Source organism: Crocuta crocuta, unplaced genomic scaffold (genome assembly GCF_008692635.1).
Source record: "Crocuta crocuta isolate KB4526 unplaced genomic scaffold, BGI_CrCroc_1.0 scaffold333, whole genome shotgun sequence".
Classification (NCBI taxonomy): domain Eukaryota; kingdom Metazoa; phylum Chordata; class Mammalia; order Carnivora; family Hyaenidae; genus Crocuta; species Crocuta crocuta.
In genome coordinates, this window is record NW_027532856.1 from 1,595,869 (window position 1) to 1,609,923 (window position 14,055).

At 48.4% G+C, this 14,055-nt stretch overlaps 1 protein-coding gene across 1 annotated transcript; it reads left to right on the top strand.

Annotated features, from left to right (window-relative positions):
• Positions 1–618: 618 nt before the first annotated feature.
• Positions 619–11,723, top strand: CHCT1 (CHD1 helical C-terminal domain containing 1). Its single transcript, XM_077745593.1, has 7 exons — positions 619–715; positions 1,615–1,712; positions 2,837–2,953; positions 3,207–3,382; positions 3,857–3,956; positions 8,398–8,593; positions 11,458–11,723. Exons 1-7 carry the CDS (start codon positions 619–621, stop codon positions 11,532–11,534), a joined length of 861 nt encoding a protein of 286 aa, XP_077601719.1. The 3' UTR covers positions 11,535–11,723.
• The last annotated feature ends 2,332 nt before the right edge of the window (positions 11,724–14,055 follow it).

The window sequence follows — 14,055 nt, forward strand, 5'->3', positions numbered from 1 at the left end:
TTTAACAGCCTTCATACATACATCTTCTCTCAGGATCAATTCCTAGAAGAAGAATTTCTGGGCCAAAGGGAATGTACATTTAACATTTTGCATTATTCCCAGAAGTGAATAAGAGAGCCCCTTTCCCCTTACTCTTGCAAATATAATTTCCTTCTTTTTTAATGTCCATTTTCATGTTTTATTTTATATTTGAGAGAGAGAGAGAGGGAGCCATAGAATCCGAAGCAGGCTCCAGGCTCTGAGCTGTCAGCACAGAGCCCACAGCTGTCAGGAGCTGTGAGATCATGACCTGAGCCGAAGTCCGACCCCCAGCCTCCCCTAATTTTCCTTAATAGCCGCAAAATAGTCCTGGATTAATGCTCAAAGAACACACCTTCCAGTTTGGAGGAGAGCCACATTCCCCGAGGAATATCAGAAGCCGCAATGTCCCTGTCATGTGCAGGTACCGCCGCCAGATGGCGAGAGGGAGGACTGGGAGGACCCCGCGGCGTCTGGAGGGAGGGGAATACCAGCCGGTCTCCGTTGCCCACGGCGACCCGACCCCGCTCCGGCGAAGACTGGGGAGGAAGCGGAAAGTACGGACTGGCTGCGGGAGACGGGCCCCCGGGCCCAGAGGACATGAGGGGACGTGGCTGGAGACTTAAGCGTCGCAGGGAAGAAGATGCCGGCTGTGTGAACGGAGGCTGCAGCGGTCCCCTCGGCGCCGTACCCCGCGGTGCGTGCTGGTGGAGGTCGCAGCTCGGACTTCGAGCCTCCGAGAACTCACGGGCTGAACGGGCGGGGGAGACGCAGGGACCCCGGCGGTAGCACGCACTCTCCTGGCTCGGATCGCTGGAGGGCGGTGTCGGTGGGCAAGGCTAGAGCGGTTGGGATCGGACAGAAAGCCCCTCGCCCCACTTTAGTGGCCGCCGACCCGTGCAAGTCACGGGACCTCTATGCGTCTGGGCTCCTTTTCTATGAAAGGGGATCACTGATGGTACCCCCTCAGAGAAGACAGTTGTGAAGATCCGTTGTGAGGATTAGTTAAGATAATTCATGGTGGCTTGTGATTTTTTGCACACTCCCTAAAAATACCACTATTCAACCAACACCCGACACAACTGGCTTATTAACTTCCTGGAGGCTACAGAGAAATAGAAGAGAAGATCGATCTCAGTAGAGACTTACTGTAACCCATTCTCTCAGGTCACCCTTTAGTCCTTTGTCTCAGTTCCAGGAAGAAATGTTACAAGTCACGGTGGCCATCTCAGGAGCCCGCCGTGTGACTGAGGCATCATGAATGGTACACAAGCAGGAAAACGACTCCGAAAGTCTTACCGGTGTTCACAAACCCTAGCATCTGACACTTCTCCCGGGAAAAGGGGTGCCAGCCCCTCCTGGCCGGCTACGAGCTCTTACAAAGTTCTGGGTCTACCCCGCACCTCTTGCTCACTCCCCTGTTCCAGTTTCCCGGTGAAGAGATTGATGGGCCACCCCTGAGAAAGAGGGCGTGGCAGGGGGAGGGGAGCTAGGCTCTGTGTTGGCAGTTGCCATGGTTTTGCTCCAAGTTCTGGAGCCCACCTGCCCACTCCCTGAGACCCTCAGGTCACAGCAGCCGTAGGTCAGAAGCCTGAGGAGACATAAGGATTGCCACTCTGGAGCCCCCCAGTGCGCCTGTTGAGACGGAGGCCTCAAATGGGCAAGAGGGTGAAGGGGACAAGTCCCTAAAGAAGGTGAAGTGGGGCTAGGGATGTGAGGGAGTGAAGAGAGAAGGTCCTTGAGGGGCTAGTCTTGGAAAGCAAAGAACGTGAAATTAAGGGAAGGAAAGAAGAAGGAAAAACGGTGATGTACATGAGTTAGCAAGAGACCAAAAGAACAAAAGAAGGCCAATTCATTCAAACACAGGCTTATCAAAGACATGTTTTCCTGGCAAGATGATTGTTGGTTATGGAAACGCAAGGGCTCGTGTGTGTGTGTGTGTGTGTGTGTGTACACTTGCGTAATGGTCTGTGTATGTGGTGGTGTGGTGTGAGGGGTGTGTTTATGGAGTCGATCAGCCAGAGCCCCCTCTCTCTGGGGCCTGAAGGAGCCTGAGTTACATACTCTTTCCATTGACTTTCTTCCCTTTCCATGGTCCCTCCCTTCAGAGTGGTCAGGGCCTGGATCTTCCTTGTTCCCCTGAACACAGGCAGGAGTTAATGCTCCCTTTTCTGAGAGGTTTTTGAAAGGTCAGGTGCAAATCCTACCATGTCAGTCTAATCCTGTGCTCTGACTTTAAGTATTATTTCACGGTCACTCTGTCTTCATTACTTTTCAGTTTTTGGGGGGCCCACTTTCACAGTCAGAAAGCTCCTCCTCATTACCGTCACTGTCACGTGATGTGCCCGTTATCATGGGATGATGCTAAAGGTTAGAGGTGGGCCTGGGGCTTAGGCACTCAGTAAATGTTTGTTTGAATGAATGAATAAATGACTCCCCGCTCATTCCCCCAAGAAGTTTCTTAAATTTCTTGATGCCTCACAGTGTTCTCATCTGTAACCAGAGATAATGATCTCTAACCTCACAGAATTTGTGGGAGAATAAAATGAGTTCACGTTTATCAAGTGACTTGTAAAATTAGCTCCTATTCTGTGCTATAATTCTTATAAAAGAAATGTGTAGGAAATTCTAGGTCTCCTAAGCAAGGATCTTCAGGGATGGATATCCTTGCTAGGGCTTACTTCCTTCAGGCCTGGGCCAAGGGAATCCCTACGGAAAATGGAGAAGGGCTTTGGCTGGAATTTGGACCACTGGTTGCCTAGCACTGCCCTTCAGGAGCAGCCGCCTAAGCTCCCCAGCTGACCTCTGCCTCCTGCAGGTGACAGATGACCTGGCGACAGGTGTACCCTGCTTAGAGAAGAGCTCTGGCACCACCCCTTCTGGAGACTCACTTGTACGCCATGCCAAGGGCCTGGGCCAGGACACCTTCAAAATTGTGAGTAAGGGGCCAGCCCAGGACCCTGTGTCTTGTTCCCTACAGGTCAGGAGACCTGGGTCAGAAATTGGCAGGCCTCAGAACCATAGCTTCTTGTCCCACTTGTCATGCTCTTGGGAGGGAAGTGGGGCAAGAACTTGACTCAAGTTTCCTTACTTAACCCAGTTAACACTTCCTGGCTCATAAGGCTTCTGGTTACTTGGGGCTGCCCATCTGCCTTTTTCTCCTATGACTTGACCTGTTGCCTCCTCAGTGTAAAGAATATCTAAGGCCACTGAAGAAGTTCTTGCGAAAGTTACACCTGCCCAGGGACATTCCGCAGAAGAAGAAGCTGAAGTACATGAAGCAGAGCCTGGTGGTCCTAGGGGACCACATCAACACCTTTCTGCAACATTACTGCCGAACCTGGGAAATCAAGCACTGGAGGAAGTAGGGCAGCCTCCTTGCCCTTCCCACTATACCCACTCCTGGGCCACACACCTTCCCCGCCCCTGATTCAAGGTCCCACCTCAGTCAAGATCCCTGAGTCCTTCATTCCTTCATCTTGGTGTGAAAGAGTCAAGATCCTGGAGTGAGCGTGGTGAAGAGGGGGTGGAGAGAATGGGGTCGTCTAGTGACTCAGGGCAGCAATGATTCCCGGCAGCCGCATACACAGTGGACAAAGGACTCTCCTGGCTCTGTGGAGAATGACGGCTGATTGAACAGCTGCTGTGTGGTGCGGGTGCCCATTGCCAGGATGGGGTATTCAAGGTCTAGCAAATTTCCACCTCTCCACATCCCCAACCAAGTCCAAGGGGGCAGCATGCGGTCCATTTCTCCCCGGGTGGGTCCTGGACACAAGACAAATGCGGAAGGGAGAAGGGCTGTGCGCTGCCTCCCCCAGCCTTGCTTTCTCCCCTGCAGGATGCTCTGGCGATTTGTCTCTCTCTTCTCAGAACTGGAGGCGAAACAGCTTTGCAGGCTCTACAAGTACACCAAGAGCAACCAGACGGCCAAGTTCCTGGTGAGACACTCAGGGAAGCTCCTCTCCAGGCCCCGCTGAGGCTTGGCTGGTGTATTCTCGGATTGTGGGGGGAGGCCTAGGGCTGAGGGTCCCTCTGATGCCCCCAGCATCCTCCCAGCCATGTTCCACACTCGCCGCCTCAGGAAGCCCCCATCGCCCCTATCTGCCCTGCAGGAGGCAAAGTGGGGCCGAGGAGGACAGAGGCTCAGCTTCAGGTTCTCGATACTCATTCACTCTCCACACTGACACCCAGATGTTAACAAGGGCAGGGACCTTCCTGAGGACCTATGGGTGGCGACGGTTGACGCCAGGCAGAAAGGTACAGCCAGCCTGGGGAAGGCTCCAAGGACTATCGACAGAGCCTGGCCTGGCTTTGGCTGAAAACAGTGACTCTCAAACATTTTGGTCTCAGGTCATGTTCATCCTCTAAAAACCGTTGGAAAGTCCACCAAGCATTTATGTAGGTTATATCTGTTGCAATTTGCCCCATTCGAAATTTACAACTAAAGAAAAAAATCAAAATAAGTACTTTCTGATCCAATTAAAAATAAAAGCAAGGAGGGGCGCCTGGGTGGCTCAGTCAGTTAAGCGTCTGACTTCGGCTCAGGCCATGATCTCATGGTTTGTGGGTGTGAGCCCCGCATCGGGCTCTTTGCTGACAGCCAGCTCAGAGCCTGGAGCCTGCTTCGGATTCTGTGTCTCCCTCTCTCTGACCCTCCCCTGCTCACACTGTGTGTCTCTTTCTCTCTCTCAGAAATAAATAAAACATTAAAAAAAAATAAAAGCAAGAGCCCACTACATTTTAACATAAATAATATTTATGAGAAATATTTATATTTTCCAAAACAAAAAAAATTAGTGAGAAGAGTAGCATTGTTTTACATTTTTGCAAATGTCTTTAGTGTCTGGCTTAATAGAAGACAGTTCAGCTGGGTTCTCATATCTGCTTCTGCAATCTCTGATGGTATGTGAGTTGGCTGAAGTACATGATGAAAACCCCAGACTTGCACAGATGTAGGGTTAGAGAAGAGGGGAGTATTTTATTAGCATCTTCAGATAGTTGTGGATATTTTCAAAACTTTATTTATTTTGAGAGAGAGAGAGAGCAAGGTAGAGGGGCAAAGGGAGACAGAGAAAGCAGACTCCACACTCAGTGAGGAGCCCAACATGGGGCTCGATCTCATGACAGTGAGATTGCCACCTGAACTGATATCGAGAGTTGGACGTTTAACTGACTGAGCCACCCAGGTAACCCTGGATATTTTTCTTTGATACCACACCAAAACTCAACAAATGTCAGTTACTTAATAGCAGTGTGGAATCTGACACCATATCAATGAATGTTATAAAATATTTCTTTTTTTTCTTTTTTAGCAGTTTTAGGTTTACAAAAAAGTTGGGTAGAAAGTTCAGATATTTCCCATATACTACCTCCTCTTGTTTCCCTTATTATTAGTATCTTGCATTAGGGAGGTACATTTGTTACCATCGGTGAGCCAGTATGGACACATTATTAACTAAACAATGTCTGTTTAGTTTAGTTTACATGAGGGCCCACTCATTGTGTTGTACATTCTATAGGTTTTGACAACTGCATAATGACATGTATCCACCAATACAGAGCATACCTGATGGTTTCGCTGTCTTACAATCCGATGTGCTGCACGTATTCATCCCTTCACTCTTCCCTCCAAACTCCTGGCAACCACTGATCTTTTATACTGTCTCAATGGTTTCACTTTTTTCCAGAATGTCAGACGGTTAGAATCACACAGCATGTAGCCTTTTCAGATTTGTATCAATGACTTTTTCACACTGGGTTACATTAGATTCCATAGGTTTATCTCTTGCACTTTGGGTAGACTTCACTTTTCAGGGGGTCAGTGAGATCAAAATATTTCAGGGCCCCCCAGGGGTTCACAGAGCACACTTTGAGGATCTTTTGTTCAAAATAATGATCATAGGTAACAGCTTCTATGCTCCAGCACTTTATGTTCCCTCCTGTGATTCTCAAAAGTAACCCTACATGGTAATTAGACATAGTGTTCACAGTGTGTAAATGAAGATGCCAAGTGCAGAGGGTTGGAGTAGCTTGACCCAGACCACACAGCAAGTAGAGGGAAGATCCAGGTTCAAACATCTGGTTCAGAGGAAGCCCTGCTCTAACTATGGCACCTCACCCTCGCCGGGCAGCTTTAACCAAATCTTTTCCCCTTTTGGGTCTCTGTTCCAAATCCTTTCCCCTTTTGGGTCTCTGTTTCTTTCCCTAAACATGAACGGGTCAGTCGTTTCAGTGATTCCTCCTCTGAATACAGAGAGTTGCCATGTCAGTGATTCCTGGATTTCACTGGCCAGGAAAATCTCAAAAGATGTTTTCAGGTTCTCAATTTTAATTTTGTCAAGGACTTTAAAATAAGTACCATTGCTTCATTACAGTGAAATGCATGAGATGCTGTAATTCTAGGCTAACAGACACTTGAAAAGATGCTCCACATCACTATTCATCAGGGAAATACAAATCAAACCTACAATGAGGTATCAGCTCACACCGGTAGGAATGGCTAAAATTAACAACACAGGAAACAACAGATGTTGGTGAGGATGCAGAGAAAGAGGGTCTCTCTTACATTGCTGGTGGGAATGCAAACTGGTGCAGCCACTCAGGAAAACAGTGTGAAGATTCCTCAAAAAGTTAAAAATAGAATTGCCATAAGTTCCAGGAATTGCACTACTAGGTATTTTCCCAAAGAATAAAAAATACAGATTTGAAGGGGCACATGCACCCCGATGTTTATAGCAGCATTGTCAACAATAGTCAAACTGTGTAAAGAGTCCAAATGTCCAGTGACTAATGAATGGATAAAGGAGATGTGGTACATATATACAATGGAACATTACTGAGTCATAAAAAAGAACAAAATCTTGCATTTGTGATGACATGGATGGAGCTAGACTGTATTATGCTAAGGGAAATAAGGCAATCAGAGAAAGACAAATACCATCTGATTTCACTCGTGGAATTTTTTTAATGGTTATTTACTTTGGGGGGCATCTTGGGTGGCTCAGTCAGTTAAGTATCTGACTCTTCATTTCGGCTCAGGTCATGATCTCACGGTTCATTAGATCAAGCCCCGTGTTGGGTTCTGTGCTGACAGTGCAGGGTCTGCTTGGGATTCTCTCTCTCGCTCTCTTTCTCTGTCCCTCCCCTGCTCATGCTTTCTCTCTCTCTCAAAATAAATACATAAACTTAAAAAATGATAATGTTTATTTATTTTTGAAGGAGAGTGAGATAGAACATAGCGGGGGAGGAGCAGAGAGAGAGGGAGACACAGAATCCGAAGCAGGCTCCAGGCTCTGAGCTGTCAGCACAGAGCCTGACTCGAGGCTTGAACTCAGGAGCTGGGAGATCATGACCTGAGGCGAAGTTGGATGCCCAACCTACTGAGCCACCCAGGTGCCCCTCACTTGTGGAATTTAAGAAACAAAACAGTTGAGGGAAGCCTGGGTGGCTCAGTCAGTTAAATGTCCAGCTTTGGCTCAGGTCATGATCTCCCGATTTGTGAGTTCAAGCCCTGAGTCGGGCTCTGTACTGACAGCTCAGAGCCTGGAGGCTGCTTGGGATTCTGTGTCTCCCTCTCCCTCTGCCCTTCCCCCCATTCATGCTCTGTCTCTCTCTCTCTCTAAAAAATAAACAAACATTAAAAAAATAAAAACAGATGGACATGTGGGAAAGAAAAAAAAGAGAGAGAGAGAGAGAGAGGCAAACCTAAGGTTCGTAACTATAGAGAATAAATTGAGGGTTGTTGGAGGGGAGGTGGGTGGGGAGACAGGCTAGATGGGTGATGGGCATTAAGTAGGGCTTTTATTGTGATGAGTACTGGGTCTTATATGTAAGTGACGAATCACTGAATTCTACTCCTGAAACTAATACTACACTATATGTTAACTAAATAGAATTTATGTATTTATTAAAAAATTTTTTTAATGTTTATTTATGGTGGGGGGAAGCAGAGAGATGGGGGGAGAGAGGATTCAAAGCAGGCTCTGTGCTGACAGCAAAGAGCCCAGTGCAGGGCTCAGACGCACAAACCGTGAGATCATAACCTGAGCCGAAGTCAGACACTTAAACTGAGCCAGCCACCCAGGAGACCCGACTAGCTAGAATTTAAATAAAGCTTGAAACAAACAGAAAAAGCGACTATAATGATAAAAAGAGTTGGAGGACATATATCAAAGTAAGGAACCACCCAAGAAGAGACAGCTGGCAGCCTGGCCTCTATGTCCTTACTTCTCTCCCATGTCTGTGACCCTTTCCTCCTGCTGACTAGGCAGGTGTGAGGTACACCCAGACCGCACTCATTTCCTAACAAGGGCAGGGCTGGGGCTCAGGAATGTGGGGCCCTGGCTTCTTCACACTCTCAACATTATGGGCCTGTTGCAGGTGGCCTTCCGCCCCCGGGACGCCCCCGAGAGCTCCTTGCTGGCCCACCAGGGAGACTGTCTGCCCAAGCTCTGCAGTGCCTGGGGGCTGCATGGCAACATCAGCGGCATGAAGGAGAGGCTGTCCAAGATGCAGGCCCCGGGCCTGGAGGCCTCCCTGCTGGGGGAGCCCAGATCCCTGGCCCAGGTCATGAAAGGTAACGCCCTTCCATGTGGAAGCCTGCCTGGAGGAGGGGCCTCACCCGCAGGGCCACATGCCCACCCCCCACCCCCTGAGCAGCTGACACATTTCTCTTCCCATCTTCCCTCTAGCCCTCCGTTTCTCTTTCTGTCCATTTTCCTTTCTCTTCTGCCCCTTTTTTTCCCCTCCTTTTTTGTCCCCCTCCCTGCAGGTATGCTTATCATAGAAAGTTTGAAATGTACCGATAAGTATAAAACAGAAGAGGGGGAAATCACTCATCACCCGGAAGCCATGACAGTTAACATTTGGGTGTGTGCTGTATGATTTCCCTCCGGAGGTCTTGTGATACATACAGTTTTGGTTCCTGCATTTTTCGGTTAACAGTTTAAATGAAGGCTCTTTCCCGTAAGACTAGAAACAAAGACAGTTTCTAGCAGCCAAGAGTAGGAACTCCAAACGGGGCGGGCTGCCTACTCCCGGTTTCGGGTGGCTTCGGGCTAAGGGAGTGGTTCATTGCCGCAGTGGGGAGAAAGTCGAGTCAGGTGGACTGGGGATGGCCTTCCCAGCAGCTCTGGCCTCTGCAGTGACTGCACCGCTTGGCCTCTGGACGGAGGCTGTGGGATTTGGGGACAGAGACTCTCCAATGAGGGGTTCCAGCCAAGGTCAGAACCTATGAGGGCCCATCCTGTGCACTGAGGTGCAAAGAGCTGTGGGAGCCGCTTACCCCTCAGATTTCCAGATCTGGCTCCGGGGACCCCAGTTAGCTGCTTCTGCTCAGCTATTGGGGGAGAAAGTGAACGCAAACAGGGTGGCCTAGGACCTCAAAGTGTGGTCCTAAATTGGACCCAGGTGCTCCTCTGAGGGTCGGGCTGCCTGGGGCTGATGCAGGCCAGCAGCTCTTTCAGCCTCTTCCACCAGTCACCCCTGCACCGAGTGGGAGAGCAGGGGTGAGAACAGGGAAGGGGCAGTGGCCACGAGTTAGGCAATTCCTAAGACCTAAGACCCTGTCTGGGCTCTGTGAGGGTCCTTGGCCCTGGTGCCTATAGTTTAAATTGAAGCAAAACATACAATGGGACGAAGGCCAGGACATCATTCAGATGATGTAGCCAAACAGTTCACGAGTCAGATAAGGAAAGTGAGGTCCGGGCTTTCGGGCCAGGCTCTCCCCGTACCAGGTGCTCTGTGTTTCTTCGTTTCACTTAACCTCCGCAGCATCTTCAGGAAGGGGGTATTATTATTCCCCTTTCACAAATGAGCAATCCAAAGCCATAGGGCAAAGGGTGGGACAAGCTGACTGGGAGAAGTCACTCTGTGACAGCCTTTAAAGAAAGGGAAAAGGAGAAGAGGGGGAAAGGAAGAGTAGGAGGGGAGAGGAAAGGTGTACGCAGAGGTGAGGGACAATGAGCTGACAGTCTGGGGCCTGGAGGTGAATGGAAGAGCAGGCTGGAGAAGTGCCGGACAGGGGTAATAGGAAAAAGCCTTGAATGGTGGGTTAAGAACTTTGGCTTTCATGTAATTTTTAAAAATGTAATTCTTTTATTTTAATGTTTTTAAAAATTTATTATTTATTTATTTATTTTTATTTCTGAGAGAGAGAGAGAGACACCGTGATGGGGGGTTGGGGAGGGGAGCAGAGAGAGAGAGGGAGATACAGAATATGAAACAGGCTCCAGGCTCTGAGCCGTCAGCAGAGAGCCCGACGCAGGGCTCGAACCCATGAACCGTGTGAACATGACCTGAGCCGAAGTCGGACACTTAACTGAGTGAGCCACCCAGGCGCCCCTAAATATAATTCTTAAAATAACATTTTATTCCTATAAACATAAGCATAGCATAGAAAATTAGGTAATACTGATAAACAAAAATAAGTACATATAAACACCACATTGTTATCATTACTGCTAACACTTTCCAGGTGTTTTTTTTATGCATATAAATACATGTATTTTAGCCAAATGAGACCTCACTGTGCATAGGATTTTGACTGGAACTTGCTTTTTTCAGTTAATTAATTCAACTTTCTGTGTCAACGTTTTCATTACTTCTCATTGTTGGAGAAATGCTCCATATTCTAATTTTCCCAGTAGTCAAAGGTAGTTTTTGCACTTTTTTCTCAAGCATGCATTGCACCGGGTTATGTCTCTCCATCTCCTTTAACCTAACAATGTCCTCTGTTTTACACCCTGACTTGTTGAGAAGATCAGACCACTGTTCTGCGGAATGCTCCACTTTTGAGTCTGGTTGCTTCCTTTTGGCATTCTTGAAGCTTGTTCCTCTTTAGATAAAAAGCCTTGATAAATTCATGTTAAACATTTGTCTGGCCGGGATACATTAGAGATGAGGTCGTGTTCTTCACATTGTGGTAATATGACAAAACACACACTATTTGGTGGACCCGCCAGGAATGGGCTAAGCTCAATCACGGAGTCCATTCGTGATTTTGAATGTATCCGGTGTGGCGTTTCTTTGGCTCTATGTTCCTAAGTCTGTTTTTAAGAAAAAAGACGGCAGTGGTGTTTGCAAACAGTCTGGCGGCAAAGTCCTAGGACCTGGGGCATGAAACCGGAGAGGGTGCAGGGAAGAATCTGAGTCAAGACCCGTGGTCTAGTCCTGACTGTGCCCCTAACTTGCCTTGGGCTTTCGGTGGGCTATTTCCTTACTCAGAGGCGGGTGATGTCCTTCATCTGTAAATCAGGTCAATCATAGCATCTTCCTATGGCCTGCAGGGTTCTGTGAAAAAAGAGGGACATAGGTTGCAAGTTAAGATAAGATTGTGTTGTTCTTCCTTTCTGTTCTTACCATATCACCCAAATGTTACAGACTGAGATTCTCTTACTCTTCGTGGTGTTATCAGGACTGTGTTTGACCTTCCCTTTTCAGATCCTCTAAGGAAACCTCCGCACAAAACAAAACTCAAGAGAAAGAGGATTAAGGAAGCCCCAGGGACCTGCCCATAAGAACATCAGGCGAGGACAGAGGGCCGGCTCACCCCGGGCCCCAGAGCGCTGGTCTTCAACACCTCTGCACCCTGGGGCCTGGGACCAATGAGAGGAAAGAAGAAAACTGTCTTTATTAAGAGGATGCTCTGCTCTTAGTTATGTGTAAATGGGGTGGGAAATAAATAACCTTAAGACAGTTCTACCTTACTTGGCTAACAGTCATCATTCATTCGTCTTTTTAATTTATTAAAAAAATTTGCCAGCGGGGCGCCTGGGTGGCTTAGTCGGTTAAGCGTCTTTCGCTTAGGTCATGATCTCACGGTTCATGGGTTCAAGCCCCGCGTTGGGCTCTGTGCTGACTGCCAGCTCAGAGCCTGGAGCCTGTTTCAGTCTGTGACTCCCTCTCTCTCTGACCCTCCCCTGCTCACGCTGTCTCTCTCTCTCTCTCCTAGAAATAAATAAAAACATTTAAAAAAAAATTTGCCAGCTACCTTCTGATCGCAGGTATGAATAACACAGACGAATAGCACAGATGGGTAAGAGGTGGTCACCATCATAATCTAGTGCAGGAGACACGCATGAATAGAAATCGCAAGGGGCTGAATAGAGGTGAACGGGGAAGCCTTGGCAGGTGACAAAGGAGTGATGTGTGCCAGGGGAGAGCACGGTGGAGAGTGGAGAGGGCCTGGTAGCGGACAGGGAGAAGTCTGGCAGTCGTCCTCAGTTGTCTGGACTTGGTGTCCTGGATAACCTGGGGGGACAGACCTAAGGGAGGCAGGCGGTGGAATGAGCCAGTGTGACCCGGTGACGGGGGGGGATGCTCCAGATGCTGTGAGCACGGTGCACGGAAGAGAGAGAGACTAGAGGCCAGAGACCAAAGAAGAAATCGTATCAATAGCCTTAGCTGGGATGATGGTTCAAACCAGTGGTCACAACTCGGCAGCTGCATGCTGAATTCAGACCACTGATGTGTTAATTGTTTGCCCCTTGTGGTGGTTTACTTACTGTTTTAAACTTAAAAAAAAAACATTAGGGGCGCCTGGGTGGCTCAGTCGGTTAGGTGTCCGACTTCGGCTCAGGTCATGATCTCACGGTTCGTGGGTTCGAGCCCCGTGTCGGGCTCTGTGCTGACAGCTAGCTCAGAACCTGGAGCCTGTTTCAGATTCTGTGTCTCCCTCTCTCTGACCCTCCCCTGCTCATGCTGTCTCTCTCTCTCTCCCAGAAATAAATAAAACATTTAAAAAAATTTAAAAAAATTTGTTGCCAATATTAACTTGGTAGATTTCACCTTAAAAACAACAAACAGGGGCACTGGGGTGGCCCAGTTGGTTAAGCATCTGACTTCGGCTCAGGTCATGGTCTCCCCATTTGTGGGTTCGAGCCCCACGTTAGACTCTGTGAAGACGGCTCAGAGCCTGGAGCCTCCTTCAGATTTTGTGTCTCCCTCTCTCTCTGCCCCTCCCCCACTTGTGCTCTCTCTTTTCTGCAAACAACAAAAGCAGCAACAGATTTCTGGCTTTTCAAAACTTGCACCACTTGGAATTGCCTTTGTATGTGACTGCACTGGACTGGAGCTCAGAAAGAGTTACTCAGGTTTCACTAATATTCTTTCTAGTTCATCACAGTCTCCACGCCTCCCTCTTGCCTCACACACTGGCCCTCTTCATCCAGTTATATCACCCATGTAAAAAAAATTTTTTTAATGTTTTATTTATTTCTGAGAGAGAGAGACAGAGACAGAGACAGCATGAGCAAGGAAGGGTCAGAGAGAGAGGGAGATACAGAATCCAAAGCAGGCTCCAGGCTCTGAACTAGCTGTCAGTACAGAGCCTGACGCGGGGCTCGAACCCACAAACCATGAGATCGTGACCTGAGCCAAAGTCAGACGTTTAACTGAATGAGCCACCCAGGTGCCCCTTATATCACCCATTTGACTCTTCTGGCTTTTCATATTTGCTACCTTGAAGATATACAACGTCAGTGAAGGTGTGCATAAAAGGGGGACCAGTGCATTTGTAACATTATGTGAAATAAAATGGACAGTTTTAGGTGACAGATGTGAGAGATAAGGAGGGAAGAAGAGGAAGTGAAGATGGTACATTTTTTGTAGATGGTGTTCAACTCCAGGAGGAGAGGCAGGTGCCATCATTTTCCGAAAACACGGGAGAGCTGGGACTCTGCCTGAGGCAGCAGCAGACAATGCCCGGTGCTGCCGTGGAGGGGGTAGGACCCGAACGTGTGTGTGACCCTTTCTTCTCCCTGCCCTCAGTTTGTACTCATGAGTGAGCATCATCAAAATGCTTAAGTGATTAAAATGAATATCAATCTAGACTTGAAGGACCAGTACAGAGAAGCATAACGAATGAAAGAAGGCCCCAGTTCTTTGTTCTTCACACTCATCGCCTTCCAGAAATGGCAAGATGAGAGTACTGAGGCACAGGCCTGTGGGCCAGCCTCACTGCAGGGCTTCCTGACAGTCCTGACAAAGCAGGGAGGATTTGCCAGAGAAGATGAGCAGGAGGGAGGGTGTCCCTGTTGA